Below are 16,720 nucleotides of genomic sequence, written 5' to 3' on the forward strand. Positions count from 1 at the left end.
CTAGAAGCGCTAGAAGCTTTACAACTACAACAATCAAGGACTCATTAATTTCCAAGTATTTCTATATGCTATTCACACAAACACTTCAAAGATTCAAAATTACACTAAAGTTTAATATTCTTTTTAAAAAAAAAATTTAACCAGTTGGCGTGGCGTTGTAAAAAATTACAAATCGACTTATTTACGATTCTACTCATTATATATTTATACTGTGTAGCGTGCTGGGTCATTGGGAAAGATGTTGATTGTTGAGTAATAACTTGAGTTGAGCGTTTTTGAAATACGAAGTAAACACAATATTTTTTTACTGGTGCTTGCCACCAATCCTAGATGGCGTTCGCAACATATTTTTCTTATTCGGTGCATGGCGCGCGATCAAGGATCAACGTCGTACATTACAAAAAACATTTTGTCTCTATTCTCTAAATCTGCTCTGTCTCTGTCCAATCGTTGATACGACGACATCACAACAAGTAAGTTGGCCTAAAAATGAGTTAAATATTATATCTTAAGTCGGACATTTCATGTATGTTTAGAACAGCACAGCAGTGAAACAAAGTTGTTTCGCTACTTGATAATCGTCTTTTTTTCTCACGAAACAGCTACGAGATAAGTGTCCTGCTGATAAAGTTTAGAAGTTAGCCTTAGGCTCGTCGTCAAAAAGGCTGTGTCTGAAGTCTGAACGATACTGTTACGAACAAGGTTTGCATCTTTCTCTCTTTAATTTGTACAAATAGACATGGTCAATCATTAACTTCTTAACTCCATGCATTTTATTTCAGTTTGCAGTGTGTTTTATGACAACTGTTTACACAATCAGTGAGTGTTTGAACTTCATCTAAACCACGGTGTAAGGTGTATGAGGTAATCCTATAAACTTTTTCTCTCCTTACTTCTTTATTCAGTGACTTTACGTCCACACACTGTGTCATTCTGTGTCTTGAAAGGGTTCATTATAATGATATAGGACTATTGTTAAATGACTCAACCATTTAGATCAAATGTTTCATATTTTACTTTCATGGCACTATACTTTATCATGTTTGGATAATCAAAATGTGTTGTATAAAATGTGGTATGTCCCAATAACAATAGTCTCACTATTTGATCTTGGTAAAGATAATTATATGTCATGTGCTCATGTCAACTATTTAGTTATCTTTACCACCTTATCACCACTTATCATTTATCTTGAATCTTTTGCAATATTGTTAAATGAAAAAATGAGTCATTTATTTACAACAAGCTTTCTCTTGTGATAAAATTGTAGAACCTTTTTAAATAATAATAATGAATTAATTTTTTAGGAATGGGTGGTGGAAGAAAGGGGAATAATAGTAAAGATGGAAAAACTTCGGCGAATATCAATAACAAGAATATTCAACAAGACGCACACAATGTTGAAACCAGAATCGAAGTAGGCGAGTCATCTGATACTGCGGAACCCCCGATAAAAAAGAAAGGCAATGTGAAACCAGTCGATGAAACTGAAGTCAGTAGCTTAGAGGAAGTTAAAGCTTCTAACACGAACGATGGTGCGAAAAATGCAGATTCAACTGGCAATACAAACTTCAAGCAATTTCAAAGTACTGCATCGAGCATTGAAGCTACTGCAGCAACAAACTTCAGAAATGGCGAAGATACGGTTGAAAATTTGATGGAAGAAGGAGCTTCCGCACAAGTAGTATTGTCGTCTAATTCAATACCAACGAACCCGAAGACCGACCCTAACGTAAAGAAAGATTTGCTTCATCAAACAGCGGCTAATATTTCAACTTACGTCGAGGAATCAGCATGGACCGCCACAGTTTTTATAGCAGCACCGCTTGTCAAAAACCATTTCTTGGCCATAACCGGAGACGATCAAAATTTGGGGAAATGGAAGCATCCTCAGGGAAAGTTTGAAGCTATTTTGGAAATTAACAAAGATTTGTACATTTTTAAGGGAATTGTTCCTATTCCTTCTCGGATCAATTCCCCGTTCAAATTTGTTAACGTCAGCATGACCGACCAAAACATTGAATATGAGGGGGAAGGACATCAAGATAATCGAAGAGAAGAATTATTACCCGATTCGTCGAATTTTTTTGTTTTCAAGCCCAAAAGAGCAAAATCTATGATGGGAAAAGTGTTGGAAGGTTTGGCAAAATACATGCACAAGTCGGAAACAAAAGAAAAAATTGCTGAAGAATTTTACGATATTGTGTTCAATTCTGCACTCGAAAATGTACTACCAGGTAATAACATCTTCTTGCTATAAATGTATTTCATAATTATCATGTGCACAGACTATTGTTACATTAATGTTTTTTTTTTTCTCCATAGACTGGGATGCTGCTTTTGAATTTGTGAACGACAGCCTTTACAAGATCAAGCAGGCAACAGAATATGATTGTTCTATCGTTGGTTTTCGTCAATTCCTTCACAAATGGCTACAAGATCCGGAACTTTTAGTGAACTTTGACAAATTGTTCCTGTTGATAATAGGAGCCTCCCTTATGGAAGTCTACTTACCCAAGTTGAAAGGAATTTTGGGATCTGTAAGCAAGGAATTCTCTCCCTATTTGCTAAGACTACAAAATATTAGACGCAATCGAGACAAATTTTTTGGCGTTCTAGAACGTATAGCTTTGAATGCTGGACGTGATTACTGGTGGATTTTATTTCGCTTGGGCGTTTTGTTCAATCGTCAATCTGAAGCATTAAGAAGATTCAATCAACGGCAAGTGACAGAATCCATTTTGAAGACATTGCAGGAAAATCCGGAGATACTGCTAACGAACTTGGAATGTGCTACCAGAGTAGTAGACTATTTAGTCCGATGGAATGAAATTGATGAGCTATATTCCAATCTCCGTCCAGTCTTCAAACAAAAAGAAAATTACCAGTATTTTCTGGGTCCGCTTTTGTTGCGTCGACTGTTGATTTGCAAAACTAGCCTTGACGACCTCAAAAGGATTCTTCGCTCGGATTTCGTACTTATAGCATGGCAAGGTTGGCCGTGTGAAGAAGCTGCTCTTCTTACAAGCCCAAATGAAACTGCTTTATGTGATGAGGACATCAAAACCATTTTCAACCAGAAGCTTGTGGATGTTGTCAAACTTGCTTGTTGGACGCCCGATTATTTGCTACCAGTCGTGGTGCCTGTTGTCGAAACTATCGTTTGTCAGAAGTTGCAAACAATCTCGAACTTAAGCATGGAAGAATACCGCTACTTTGCCCAACTGGAGGATACTGGCTTCAACAATTTTCCCCAAGCTAAACAAGAGATCGAAACCAGACTTCTAAAAATGACAAGGGACCATTTGAAATCGGGCTCTTTTCAGGACGTCCCCTCCACGAAACTAATCTTGCTGGTATTGGCCGAGAAAAAAGACATTCCATTTCTTGACCGTCCAAAAGTCGTTGATCTACAAAAAGCTATGAGCAGGTTACCTCGAAAATTCTTTAATAATCTGCATTCGGTTTTGAAGAAACCCGGTAGTAATGTGGACACCACTTTAAAACCCTACCGCAAAGGAAGCACAAAAAGCATAGTTGAGCAGCTGGAGAATCATTTTGACCAGCTAGACGAAATTGTGAAGAAAATCCAAAACCGCCAAGTTCCACTTATTGAATTATCAAGTCTTTATGTAAGCCGCTTTCTGTTCTTTTTATGCTTACTATAAGCTTTACTTATTTAATTGTCATGTTTCACTTATAGGATCCACAAGTGCAAGATTGTTTGAAGAATCTTGGTCTCACAGAACGAAAACTAGCTGAACTTCGTCAAGATGTCGAAGAACTGAGAAGACGCCATAACTTGTACGGAATCCTCTATAGCAGATTTTCCCGTTCTGAAGTGACGATTACCACATCAGCAGACCATCAGGAGGACGATTTGGAAAATGCTGAATACGACTACGAAAACAGTGAGGGCGATTTGGACAACGAAGAAGGCGATGAAAATGCTAGTAATTTAGAAACTGTCCACATTTTTCAAACTAAAGAATGGGAGATTTACTTAAAGGATATTGATTCTGAGAGGAGTATTCTGACTTTGCAAGATGCCATGGCATTGCCGTTACCTTTATCGGGAACTTCTGCACAGTGGCTATTTGAAGTCAAGGGATGTGCTTTGTTTATGGAAAAGATTTGGAATCAAATGGTCAAGTCAACAGCACAAACGTATCCGCTGTGCAAAGAAGATTTGCAAGTTTTCGTTCGTGAATGTGCCACCGAATGGAAGAATTTGGCCCGTACCGTTGCTGGCGGGACAGTTTCATTCAAGCAAATGGATGAAATCAGCAGATTACAACCTGATCCGAATGTTCTTTCGCGAGTACATCTGCAGTCTCAGCCAATTGAAGGTGTAGCAACTGCATATCGGAATTTTAAAAACCTTCAAGAACTTCGACATATTATCGGCCCATTTGTAGCGGCCCTCCGATTCTTTTCCATCAAAGAAAGAGGCCCGATAGATGATCTGTACGATTTCGTCGACAACAACTTGTTGAAACAGTGGGAAAGTACCACTTTGGCCCAAATCACAGAAACCGGAATTCTGAGAGTGGTCAATGAAGACCTTAATATCGACCCAGAACGACCTGAAACCCGGAATGCAATGCAGTTTGTTAGCTCCCTGATCACAGATGGAAATCGTTCTCCGCTCATCGAGTGGCTGAAAGAAAAGGATGAAAAACATATGGAAGCCATGGGAAAAATTCTACAAGGCACTTTGCTGGTAGCTTACGGTAATTTACTTTATCCTATTTTATTTTAGTTGTTGTTAATAAGGATGTTTTACAGGCCAACTTCAAACCTTAAGGACTCGGATAGCTCCTTTCCTTCAGAATGAATTTAATACGTACGAGGACTTATTGCGAATTGTTCGGATATCAGAAGAACGCTTCGCTAAGCGTATTTCCGGTCGGGTTCAGCCGATTGATTGCAAGTGGCTTGCAAACATGCTTCCCGAGATTCAAGCAGGTGCATTATCTATTTAATCTAAATTATCTATTAATTTATTTAATTTGTGATCATGATTATGTTGATACAATATGCAGCTGTTCGTGCCAGCGTAATTTCACCATCTGAAGATGCTAAAGAAAAGCTGGCCAAGCTTCATCAAGTTGTTATTGATCCCAATAACGAATCCTACACGATTAAAATCCGCTTGAAACCTAGGGGATCGCTCTCAATGGAAGAACTTAAGCAAGCTTTCCAGCTACTTGACATGGCTGTGGACTTGACTGTAATGGATGACGATGATGATAGCGAAGACGTGGTTGGTCGCACCAGAAAAAACGTCAGTCTAATCGAGAAACTTTCAGAAGTCTTCGGTCTTTTGTTCGCTTCGGGATGCGTTACTTACACTTTCCGTAACCGAATTGTCATTGATATGACTGATCTAGAAACCGAAATTCAACTTATGCGGAAGCAGCTTGAAGGCTGGACCAACAATTGGAAAGAGATTGAAGAAATGCCTCTCTTAGCACTTTTTTCGCGTGGCTACCTTCTGCAGCTGGCCGACCTGATTGGACGTAACAAATTAGAAGATGTCTTATCAATTTTGAAAATTCTTCTACCTTCAGCGACATTAAAAATCGAGACCTTGGCCAAGCAGCTCGTTCAACGAGCTCCTCGCATTGGCGACGAAGAAGATTGGCTGTCGACTGCCCAGCTGTTCATTATTCTCCGGGATCTTCACAAACTAATTGAAGCCGTTTTTCATGAAAGAAATCCAGAGCTCACACTCCCACCGTTCCTTGTTTCCTACGGTCGAACCTTACAGTCTCACTTCATTGACAAAGCAGTCGTCATCTTGAACGTCTCTCGGGAACTCCTTGTTGGAAGTGCTTTAGCCGCCTATATATCACTGACTCATCAACCAATAGAGCCCAGCCGGATTCTTTTCGTGACAACCAATACGGACAAGCTGGAAGTCGAAAGATTCATGAAACTGTGGTCTGTGGCTAATATTGACAAGGATTTTTTCGTTATCGCCCACGTCGAGAGACTTACTGCTGCTTGCGCAAGTGCAGTCCGCGAAGGTGTTGATCGGGTGTTACCAGAACGTCGTACAAAACTGATGCTGTTAGCTCAGCACCATTATCGTGTTCAGTCGACAAAATCACTCGGCGCTCGACTTGGTCTCGTCTCAGACCGTCTGCTGGAAATCAATTTCACAGCCGACCAACTACGTCAATGCTTTTCCAGCCTGTTGCCCAATGCAGCCAATCTTCATTTCTTCACCTCTAAACTTCCCGGTTGCGGCAAGAGTCAACAAGCGATGCAAAATGCTTCGGATCTGGTGCCAAGCCCTGATTATTATCGCATAAATGTAAGAACGGGCTCCGTCGAAGAATTGCTGGCCAGCTTGAAGAAAGTAGAAAATCTTTCGAGTCAGTCGAGAAAAGGCGCAGCTTTTCTTCATCTTGATATCGCCCACTCTGTCTCTCTCGAGTTTAATGACATTCTGCTCTCTTTACTCATGCATGGAGCACTTTATGATCCCAAAAAGGCCAAACTAGGATATTGGATGATCTCTTCACAGACCAGCATCGCCCTGGAATTTGCTTCTCCTTTCGGGGCGAACGAATTTCCCGTCATCTCTTACCTGGGCAAACACCATGTTTGTGAATGTAACAAATTCGCTTTCACTTACGATTTAGCCGCAATGCCACGGATCCTTGGTCAACCGGTTACAGTCAATCGTTCAAATGCTCTAGTAGCTGCTGGAAAGTTTCTCCAGCTGAAACAAGCTGGGCAAGAAGGATTGCGCATGTGGGATGATCTCTGTTCACTTCCTGAAACCATCATGATAGATCCTTTACCGGAAGAAGTTACTTTTGATCTTCTTGTGGCTTCTTTCCAACATCCCGAAAATCGAAATGCTCCCACCTTCAGCGGCTTGAATGCCATGGCCTCGTTTCTTCATAGACACATCTGCGCCATGATTGAATCCATGTGGTTCAATGGCTCGGCCGTGTACCTGTTTGAGCGCGAAGATTTAGCACGAGTTTTCAAGCTGAATGTTTTCAACATGCTCCTCAAAGTGGCCAATGATAGCATTGCTCGATGCTGGTCGATTGTCAATCAAGAAAGAAAGTTAACTGAAATGGATTGGACTAATCGTCAAAGAGCCATGTTCTTGCTTGGACTCAACGAGGACGGATCTGTCACCGGTATTACAACGTTACATTTTACTTAGGTTTTTATTTACTTACATTTTATCGGTTCATACAAGGTATGAACATTGTCGGACGTGACGCGGACGCCTTGAAAAATATGTTCCATGCTAGCTTGCTGCCCATTTTGCAGCAACAATGTCTGCAGTTCCAGGAGCTCCGTGGATTTAGAAATTTAATGCAGACCACAGAAGGCGCTGAAGTAATTCTCAACGCAATGCGATCGCTCTTGCTCTTGGACGGAACCGCCACAAGTGCTGTTAAAGTCTATCAATTGGATAACCACCCTAAAAACACTTCAGCTAGTCAACGTTTACGTGAACTTACCGGCCAAGATCAAGGGTAAGTTAAAACCTCGCTAACAATTTGTTCAACATTTCCTCATTTAATTTAAACTTTTGTTGTAGATATGTGCTGACGGGGGATAACATCACAAAAATGATGTTTGCTCTTTATCGGATTCGCTGTGGCCTGCCCGTTGTGGCTTTCGGAGAAGCTGGGGTTGGTAAAAGTGCTCTTTTCCGTTTCCTGATTCAAACATTGCTGGGTCATACTTTTGAGGTATGTAACGTGAACAGCGGAACTACAATTCAAGACGTGGAAGATATGATAGAGTCAGCCATGAGAACCATCATGGGGAATCCCGAAGCTCAAGTCTTTCTTTTCTTCGACGAAATGAATACGGCGGATTCGTGTGTTATCGCTTTCCTTAAAGAGTTGATGCTGGATCGCCATTGCCACGGAACTGTTTTGCCCGAAAATCTACATCTAATGGGTGCCGCTAATCCTTACCGATATCTACACGAAGCGGACAAAGAAGCAACTGTTGGTCTGGCTTTTCGCTTTGCTCAGTCAACTCAGTACGACGATTCCAGCCATGCTCGAACTGACAGGCGGGGCTTGGTGTACCGCGTTAACGAGTTGCCGCTCGCTTTTTACGACCACATTTACGATTTTGGTCATCTCTGCGATGAAGCTGAGAACACGTATATTGACGAAATATGCCAACACGGACTTCCTAGATCGAGTTTCCATGCTGATTGCATCAAATGGTTTGTCACCATCATTCAGAAGAGTCACCGAGTAGCACGAGCATTGAGTGTAGATCCGGAGTCGGCCGTGTCACTTCGTGATACTACTCGAGCTGTTCAACTTTTTCATTGGTTTTGTCGGACATCGGCCGGCCAAAAGATGTCAGGAAATGACGCAGGGAAAGCTGCTGATCTGACAATCTATTTAGTCTACGCATTTCGGTTCCGCAAACGGAAGGCTTTCTTGGAGAATGTTTTTGGAAAAAATCAAACTGCATCTAGAAATATGACTGAAGTATCTAGAATTATCGCCAAAATGCTGTATGAGCAAGCGCACGGGGCTTCCATTGGTTCCGGTGCCATTGCGTTGAACGATGCCCTTTGCGAGAATCTTTTCGCCTTGTACGTGTGCGTCCTAAACGGTAATAGTTGTTTATTTCCCAGTTAATTTCTTTAATCTTAATTTTGCGTTTTCTTTTAAATTTAGGAATTTTCCTGATTATTGTCGGACGACCTGGATCGTCGAAGTCCTTGTCAGTTGAAATCCTGAAACTAGTGCTTTCTCCTGGCAACCACACGCTACGACACAGTTTAGGAGACTTGCCCGCGATTACTGAACTTTACTTCCAATGCTCTCCAATGTCCACATCTTCCGGATTCAAAGCCCTTTTTGAATCGGCCCAGCGACTCAGTGTTGACCCCAAGACTATGCTGGCCATGGTGGTGCTGGATGAACTTGGTCTAGCAGATATGTCGCCTGAAAAACCTATCAAAGTGTTGCATTCCGAACTAGAACGCCAATCAGTTTTGACTTCTGGCGAAAAACAACAATCCCCATTCTCGGTAGTTGCCCTAAGTAATTGGGTGGTGGACGCTGCTCAGGTGAATCGAGGCATCCTAATTCTACGAACGCAAGCTGACAAAAATGATCTGTTGAAATCAGCGGAACAGTTGGCCAATGCTTTGATCGCTAAATTCGCCAAAGAGTCGGAAAGAGATCGCATTCTTCGTTTGTTGAAAGAAAGCCTAGAAAGTGTTGTCAGTACCTATCAAGAACTGGATAAAAGAGAAGAAATGGGCGGCGGACACTTTTTTTCAATGAGAGATTTCTTCTTCTGTATCAAGAATTTCGTCTGCTCTGTTTTTGAGTCTTTCAATCGCTTGGGAGATGTGCGTGATGTTCGCATATCTCAATATCTATTGATTCAGTCAGCTATTCGGAACTTTGGAGGCCACGAAAAAGCTAGAAAGATGGTTAGAAAAACTATGGCCGTTAACCTCGAAATGAATTCAAATGTCATACCAGTAACGTCGCCACTCGAACTCATCGTCTCAAACATTCAAGATTCGTCCAAAGAGCTATCGATTCACATCGCTAGACATTTGATGATACTCAATCGATCCCTTATTGGTTTACAACTGCTAAATCGACACGTGAAAAACAGATTGGACGACGGAACGAACTGGAACGTTCTCTTCGGTTCCTGTTTCCCTGGCGATTTGCAGGTTACAGCCGTAACGAGAAAATTGCGTCAAGTGGAACAAGCCATCCGTGCCGGCGGCGTACTCATCCTGTGTCACGCCGATCAGCTGTTTGAATCCCTCTACATGGTACTCAACCAACAATATTGGGCTCAAGGTGAAGTTACCATGACGCAAATTGCCCTTGGTCCTTCCATTCGAGCTATTGCTCTTCCCAACGGACCGTTTCGAATCATCGCCCTGCAGGACACGGACGTCGCACTTAATCGAGAGTTGATGTCTCCAGCCATCCTGTCCAGATTTGAAAAGCACGAACTTAGACCCTCTCATCTCCTAGATGACACCGGAAGAACATGGCTTAATGCCATCGAATCGCATGCTGTCTGGTTAGCTGTTCCAGAAATGATAAAAAGACAAAAGTTGATCTACGGGTATCATGAAGAATCTTTCGCTTCATTGGCTCTCCATTTGCAAGATCTAGGAATTCCGATGGAACTGGAAGAAGCAGACGATCTAGATCCCTATGGGGCAAATACCATCTGGATGCGAGCTGCCAACCCCGTGGCCATGATCAAATTGGAACGTGATTTCGGCATCCATCATCCCGAGTTACAAGATTTTTGCCGACGCTACCGTCACAATTTCATTCTGGAAAGCATTGACGACGCTATCCGGAATATCAAATCAACCCGAATGGTCCTCATGACCAACACCCTCCGACATTTAGAAATCACGCTTGCTGACTCTTTCACCGTCCAACTTTTTGACGTGCAAACTGAACTGGAACTCATCCGTCTACTGGATTCCATCGACGATGAAGATTTAGCTGATCCCAACTTCTGTCTCATTGTCCAGTACGACGCGGTGACTGGGCCGATCGAACAATTTCAACTGGCCAAGTACGAAGTGGAACAGCGTTTTGAAAAAACGAAATGCCAGGTCGTTTTCGTTGTTCACGTTGACCCACGCCCGATCAACATGCACTGGGTCTTTTCTTTCGGTGACGGATGGGATTACTGTTTCGTGGACGAAGTCGTTCACAGCGGCACCGCAGATCAGCACCAGATACCACTGAGAGAGCTCGTTCAATCGCCCGCCGACCAACCGGTGTCGAGTTTTATCGAAAAAATGTCAAACGAGTCGTTTAAATCACTATTGCTCGAAATGCTTGGTCCAGTTCTACAGACAAGCCTTGCTAGCTTACGTTCCTCTTTGGGACAATTTTATAGTGGAGTGCGAACGGCCTTAGGATTACTGGGCAATGGACGATTGATCGAATTGTTGAAAGGTAAAAAGTATTATCTAATTGATTACACGTTTTTATTTGATTTTACGTTTTTTCAACAGAGTGTTTGCTAGCCCAACTTAAGGAAAGCCGGATCACCTGGAACGTAGTCGATGGCGTCAGTGATGCTAGTTTTGATTCGTCTTCTTCATTAACCGAAGGTCTCTGGGGTGTTTTCAAGCACAAAATCAGCAACCAACTTGCACATCTTTTGCTCATCAGCGATGTCTGGCGCGTATCTGACAAATCTTCAACAAAGTTGTGGTGTGACTTTGTCAATGCCAACTATCCTGACCGACTGATGTCGCTCAACTCTTCCGATTCCCTTGTCCAAATCCCAATTGGTTTCCGCTCCTGTACTCGACCTTTTGGCCGATTATTGGTCAGTTTTGACATCAGTTACGCCCAACGCACAGAATCGCGTTTGAATGGACCACTGCAATGGTTATTAGATAATGTGGGTAAAAATGAAGAAGATGATTCTCAAAAGATTAAAGAAGTACGTATTAAAAAATTCCGATAACGTATAATTGATTGCTAATCTGTCATTTTGGTTCATTAAGGATTATTTCCTCGATTGGTTTCTGCTTCGCATTCCTCCCCATCTACATCGCTGTTTAAAAAATGTGCCGTTGTCGAAGATGTGTTACCTCGTTGACAATCTGTTTGAGGAAGCAGCCATGTTTTTCCTTGAATGGGAACACTGGCAAGGTGAGGTGATCGCCGCTCTGGAACTAGTCAGCATCGCCTCGTTCGCTAAGGCAGAAATGGATGGTGACTTTTGGAACGAAGCAACGGGCAGGATACGTAACTGGAAATTTTTCACGGAAACTGCGGCTCGCTTATCCCTAGCAACATTAGCCTCAACCGATGTCATCAGGTCTCGTCAAAGATTTATGCAGTCAGTTTCATCCATTGAAGTACGTTCTGAGTCTCTGTTGTACTTTTTACAGTTTTCTCAATGCTTTTATTGACATTTTAGGTAAGCCCAGCTCTCACGAATTTGTTGGATCGCGTAGAAGACTTGCCGCAACTTTGGCTGGGTTTAAGAATTACCAAACGTATACTGCTCTTTGATCCTGAGTCGAAGATCACACTTCCGGAATTACAGGTTTCAACGCCTCACAGATTGTTTGAAAATCTGACAGAGTTAGTTGTTACCTCAGTCATACGACCAAGAGTTTCTAGTGGAGGGCAAGCCAGAAGGTTTGTTCGTCAAGCCGATTTATACGCCTTGCTTAAGAGCACGTCAGCATGCAGCTCTCCGGAAGAACTTGCCAAAATCCTAGGAGAATGCCCTACAACCCATTCCATCGTACTGCTTGAAGAGAATGTCGCCGGAGCAGGTATCAATGGAAGTTGCTCAAGTTGCGCGCATCCTTTGACCTCGACTGAAGACGACGAAGAAGATCCAGTTCATCATTTACGGACGCCAAATGCCAAAGTAATTGAATCCCTCTTCCAAGATCACCAAAAATTCATGTTCTTCTTCGAGCGTGTGGCCGAACTGTTCATCCAGCAGCACAAGAATAATCCGGGTGAAATCCGAGAATTTCTTCAGTTCCTTCTAAGTTCCGATTCGCGTCTCCGAGTCTCGTGGCGCTTTTTGACTGTTATCGTACGCACAGTCTTGTCGACTCGGTTTGGCAGTAACGTTATCGACGAGCTTTTGTTGACCATCCGCTGCAATCGTCTGAATCGCGAACTCAACGCCAATGCCCACAATTTGTTGCTGGCGTTACTCGCTTGTTCTGATCAAGATGTTCAGAACAACCTGGAAGATGAACCAGCTCAAGATATGATTCAAGCCGCTATGACGGGTGATTGGACAGTTAGACGTATTCGGCAGCTAGCACTAATTCGACAACAACTTGCTGGGGATGAAAATGGAATAGAGAATGTTATTGAAGAATGGTCTCGTTGGCGGGAAAACCAAACAGATCAAACCATCGCAGATGCTCTACTATTTTTCATCCTGCGCTTCTCCTCCTCCGAGGGAGACCAAACTCGATTGAGCAACATATTTCGTAATCCGAGGATAGCTGAAGAGTTGAACCATCAAAAAATTATTAAGGACTACATTAAGACCTTATCTCCTTTGTCGCTGGGTTTTGCCATGCGCTCTGCGGCCACAACAGCCGATCCGTTTCAAGAGCGCTTGTTGGATGGTGATCGCTTCAAAACTGGAGCATTCCAACATTATCCTCTATTACTAAACCTCGAACCTGACTGGGCTCCTTTCGTCGCTCGATTGGCTTATCACGCAAATGACATCTTTGAAGCAAACAGAATCCGTCTGTTGAAAGAAATGACTACCAACCTGGTTCCTGTGGCACAGTTTTTATTGCCCGGAATCGATAACCATCCCTACTTACCCAGTTTCACCTTGGAAGCAATGCGCTGGTTTGTTTGTAACTGTGGAACGCTAAACTGTGTCGGAAACTGTGGACATCCTACGCCAGAATCCATTTGCGTCAATTGTCGTGTCGCCTTAAGCCAAGCAGCTCATCAGCCGCGGGCTGGAGTCCGTCGGGCCACTGCCCGAGATTTTCAGCCACCCTGTGGCATTTACTTGACCCGAACGCCCACCAGGATACCAACTTTTGCTGTGAGAAATTGTTCTCCGGTCGTTACCCGATTTGCACTTTTGCTCAACTCTCTCGCATTGATGAATGCTGCCTTGAATCCAAGGACCGATCAACATACAATCGTTCATTTACTTCTAACATTACCATTGGCGGAACGTCATCCAGCTGAGAACCGGCGTTCGCTCGTCCAACTTCTTTCGAATCATGTTATCGTTCATCTGGACCTCCTTTGTCAGTTGTTGGTGACTTCCAGACCGCTTACGATGACGGACAAGTTCCGCATTGGGCATTTACTGCTTCACAAATTATTCGCCTCACCAAATCCCTCATTTCTTGTTAACGCAGCCGACTTCACTAACGGAACGCAGGCGAGAGAAGCATTTGAAAATGGATTAGCTGAACTGTTGGCTCAACAGGTAAATCTAGCAGAAGAGCTCGATCACATTGCAGGGCAATCTGACCAAGCATCACAAGCATTTCACCAATCCTTATTGCACAACGCAACCTCGCACTGGGCCTACGCTAGAAGAGTCTTTGCTGATCGACAGTCCGTACAACTGGAACTCGCCAGGAATAATCGATTGCGCCTGAATTTTCCTTTCCTCAATTTCTTGCTTGATGACGACAATTGGATGCGAAAACTGAACGCTTTGCAATACCTTGGCGAAGCTATGCGTTTCATAGCACTTGTTCGCACGAGTTTACCAGGCGAATTAACACTTGAAGAAGCTAATCGTATGTCTATTGCTCAAGGATTGGAAAAGATGGCGGAAATCGTCACGCAGAAATCGATCATTCTAGATCGCGGGCGCCCAGTTGCTTCACGAGACGATGTTATGAACCTCTTTGATGGCTTCAAGCAGCTGTGGGATCGTTTCAGTCAGTTGCAGAATGCAGAGAAAAAATCTTTCTTGGATTACTTTGAATGTCAACAAGTCAATATCAATGTCCGACCCAAAACGGTGTTGGAGCAGACAGCTCCTCTTATTCTGATTTTAGCTGGCAATGAACTACCCGAAACTACATTCAGTTGCCAATTATTGAGTCATGCTGTGGAAGCCGCATCATCTATTGCACTCACCGACTTCATTCAGCCTCTTTGCCGTGCAGGCTCGGGCCGTGTTCGGCTCTCTTGTTCCAGTGCTGCAACTTTGACCGATTTTGACGAGTCTTTATACGCCCATGTGTCAACGGAAGAGGTCGATCGATTCATCCGAGATCATGTGATTGATCGTGCCACTCTCCAGCTAGCAGAGTCATTTGCTGTGTCTGCCATTTTAGGATCGGCTGGCAGTACCATTGCAGAAGATTTGTCACTTGACGTCATCCCCGAATTTGTCTTTAAAGATGACATGGAATCGAGCAATTTTCTGACAATCCTAGAGAGGCGTTCCCTAGCTTGGCAACCATCTTCCATTCCTCCCCAATTGCAGGAACTCATCCTAGCCGATTTGGTATTATTATAGCTAGATCTACAGTATTATTTTATGCCTGTACTATATTTTTATCATTTAAAAACTTATTTTCACATTACAGGAGAAGAATCGCAGCTTAGCTGAGGCTAGATCTATCCTCATTTCGGCCATCACACATCTTCATTCTAATACTGAGCCACTCATTATTAGTAAGGTAATTTAAACGCACTTTCGCGAGTCTTATAACTATCAATGGCCTAGTTAACTGCTGACATGGCAATTAATTTCAATCTAGAAATTATTTGAAATATTGTTTTATCGTTACATAGGTTCGAAAAAATTACATATCGGACGTTTTGGAGGAACTGTTACAGTCAGAAATTTTGACAGAGCGGCACATGTCGAACGCTACACTAGGCGTTCTCAATCGTCATTTAAGATTGGAAGTGCGACATGTTTTTGGGTTGCTAAAAGCCATCATGTCTCGTATGAAAGGTGATGATATTTTCGGCGGTCGCGTTCCAGAGGGCTGGACAATTATGATACCCGAACGCTTGGCTCAACTGACAAGTCAAAAATTGCGTGCTGACGCTCAACCTGATGGATTTCTGGAAACGATATTACAAATGGTCAACATTGTGTCAGCTTCGCAGCCTGTTCCTATCGATCTAATGCCTGAAAAGTCGTTGTTGTATGCCATCCGACAGATCGAAGGTGCCGAATGGGATGGAATTCCTGTTGAACTAAAAATGGAAAACCTTGGTCATGTACTTTTGATTGCAGAGTCACTTGCCAAAAAATAATTTTCGTTCTTATTTTCATTATTTTGAATATGTTCTTATTTGTTTTTGTTTTAAATTCAGAATCATGATTCACGAAGTTAATTGCATTTAATGTGGTTAACTTGTTATCAAAATTGTTGAAGCAAAGCTTTTTCATTACAGCCTTATGTGATTATGGCCTTATGGGATCAGACCTTGTGGTTAAGGCTTCTAAATGCCGAAATAATTAGTAGTTGAAAATTGAAATTGTGTTCGATTCTGATGTAATGATTTCATTTGTAAGTTGAAATAAAGAAACAATCCAAAAATTCCGTTGCTCTAAATCCAGCAGCTTAAAAAAAAGTATGCGTCCTAAATCTTCATATCTTTATCTATCAGGTCGATGCCTAAGCAGAAGTTGCGTTCTTATGACCCTGACTGCTTGCTTGGGAGAATTTTTACGACGTGTTATTACTAATTAGAACATGATTTCATTTCAGTACAATCCAGCCGTTCCGTAGTAGTCTAACCTTGCGCTATCCTATTGGGGTTGCTGACAGTAGAACTCCAAAGACAGAAGAACTACAAATTTCTTTGTATGCGACAGTAGAACTCCAGCGACAGTAGTAGACCTTCAAAGACATAAGAACTCCTTTTTTTTAATGTTATTAAAAATACCCGACAATAGAACTCCAGTGCCTGACAGTAGAACTCCACTACGCGACAATAGAACTTGAATAATTTTTTAAATTACATGTCCGACAATAGAACTCCACCGAGTCACCGACAATAGAATTACCCGAAGGGTTACTGGTCAAAGTTTCGTTTGCAGTATGGTTTACATGGGCACCCTCAGTTCTCGTAACACTACATAGATGGATGCACTAGTTTTTGGCAATTATTGATTGTAATCAACAATTTTATTGCATTTCAATGGCAGTAATCGATAGCTTACAATTTTTTACATCTATTCTGAAAATTTGGCTGCA

The 16,720-nt window shown here is 42.4% G+C and overlaps 1 protein-coding gene across 1 annotated transcript; it reads left to right on the forward strand.

Annotated features, from left to right (window-relative positions):
• Positions 1-307: 307 nt before the first annotated feature.
• On the forward strand, positions 308-16,060 carry LOC124342540. The gene is made up of 16 exons (XM_046795504.1): positions 308-473; positions 603-702; positions 783-864; positions 1,308-2,237; positions 2,326-3,632; positions 3,704-4,733; positions 4,789-4,968; positions 5,046-7,166; positions 7,229-7,511; positions 7,577-8,622; positions 8,688-10,970; positions 11,030-11,466; positions 11,531-11,887; positions 11,950-15,009; positions 15,092-15,184; positions 15,300-16,060. The coding sequence occupies exons 4-16, from the start codon at positions 1,310-1,312 to the stop codon at positions 15,771-15,773; spliced, it is 13,599 nt and encodes a 4,532-aa protein (XP_046651460.1). The 5' UTR covers positions 308-473; positions 603-702; positions 783-864; positions 1,308-1,309; the 3' UTR covers positions 15,774-16,060.
• Positions 16,061-16,720: the final 660 nt, after the last annotated feature.

Source organism: Daphnia pulicaria, chromosome 6 (genome assembly GCF_021234035.1).
Source record: "Daphnia pulicaria isolate SC F1-1A chromosome 6, SC_F0-13Bv2, whole genome shotgun sequence".
Classification (NCBI taxonomy): domain Eukaryota; kingdom Metazoa; phylum Arthropoda; class Branchiopoda; order Diplostraca; family Daphniidae; genus Daphnia; species Daphnia pulicaria.

Bases quoted from the DNA above. Each gene is read 5' to 3' on its own strand.
- LOC124342540 (XM_046795504.1), top strand. From the start codon at position 1,310: ATGGGTGGTGGAAGAAAGGGGAATAATAGTAAAGATGGAAAAACTTCG. The intron at 4,969-5,045 runs GTGCATTATCTA...TACAATATGCAG, and splicing joins GCTTCCCGAGATTCAAGCAG to CTGTTCGTGCCAGCGTAATT. The intron at 7,512-7,576 runs GTAAGTTAAAAC...CTTTTGTTGTAG, and splicing joins CTTACCGGCCAAGATCAAGG to ATATGTGCTGACGGGGGATA.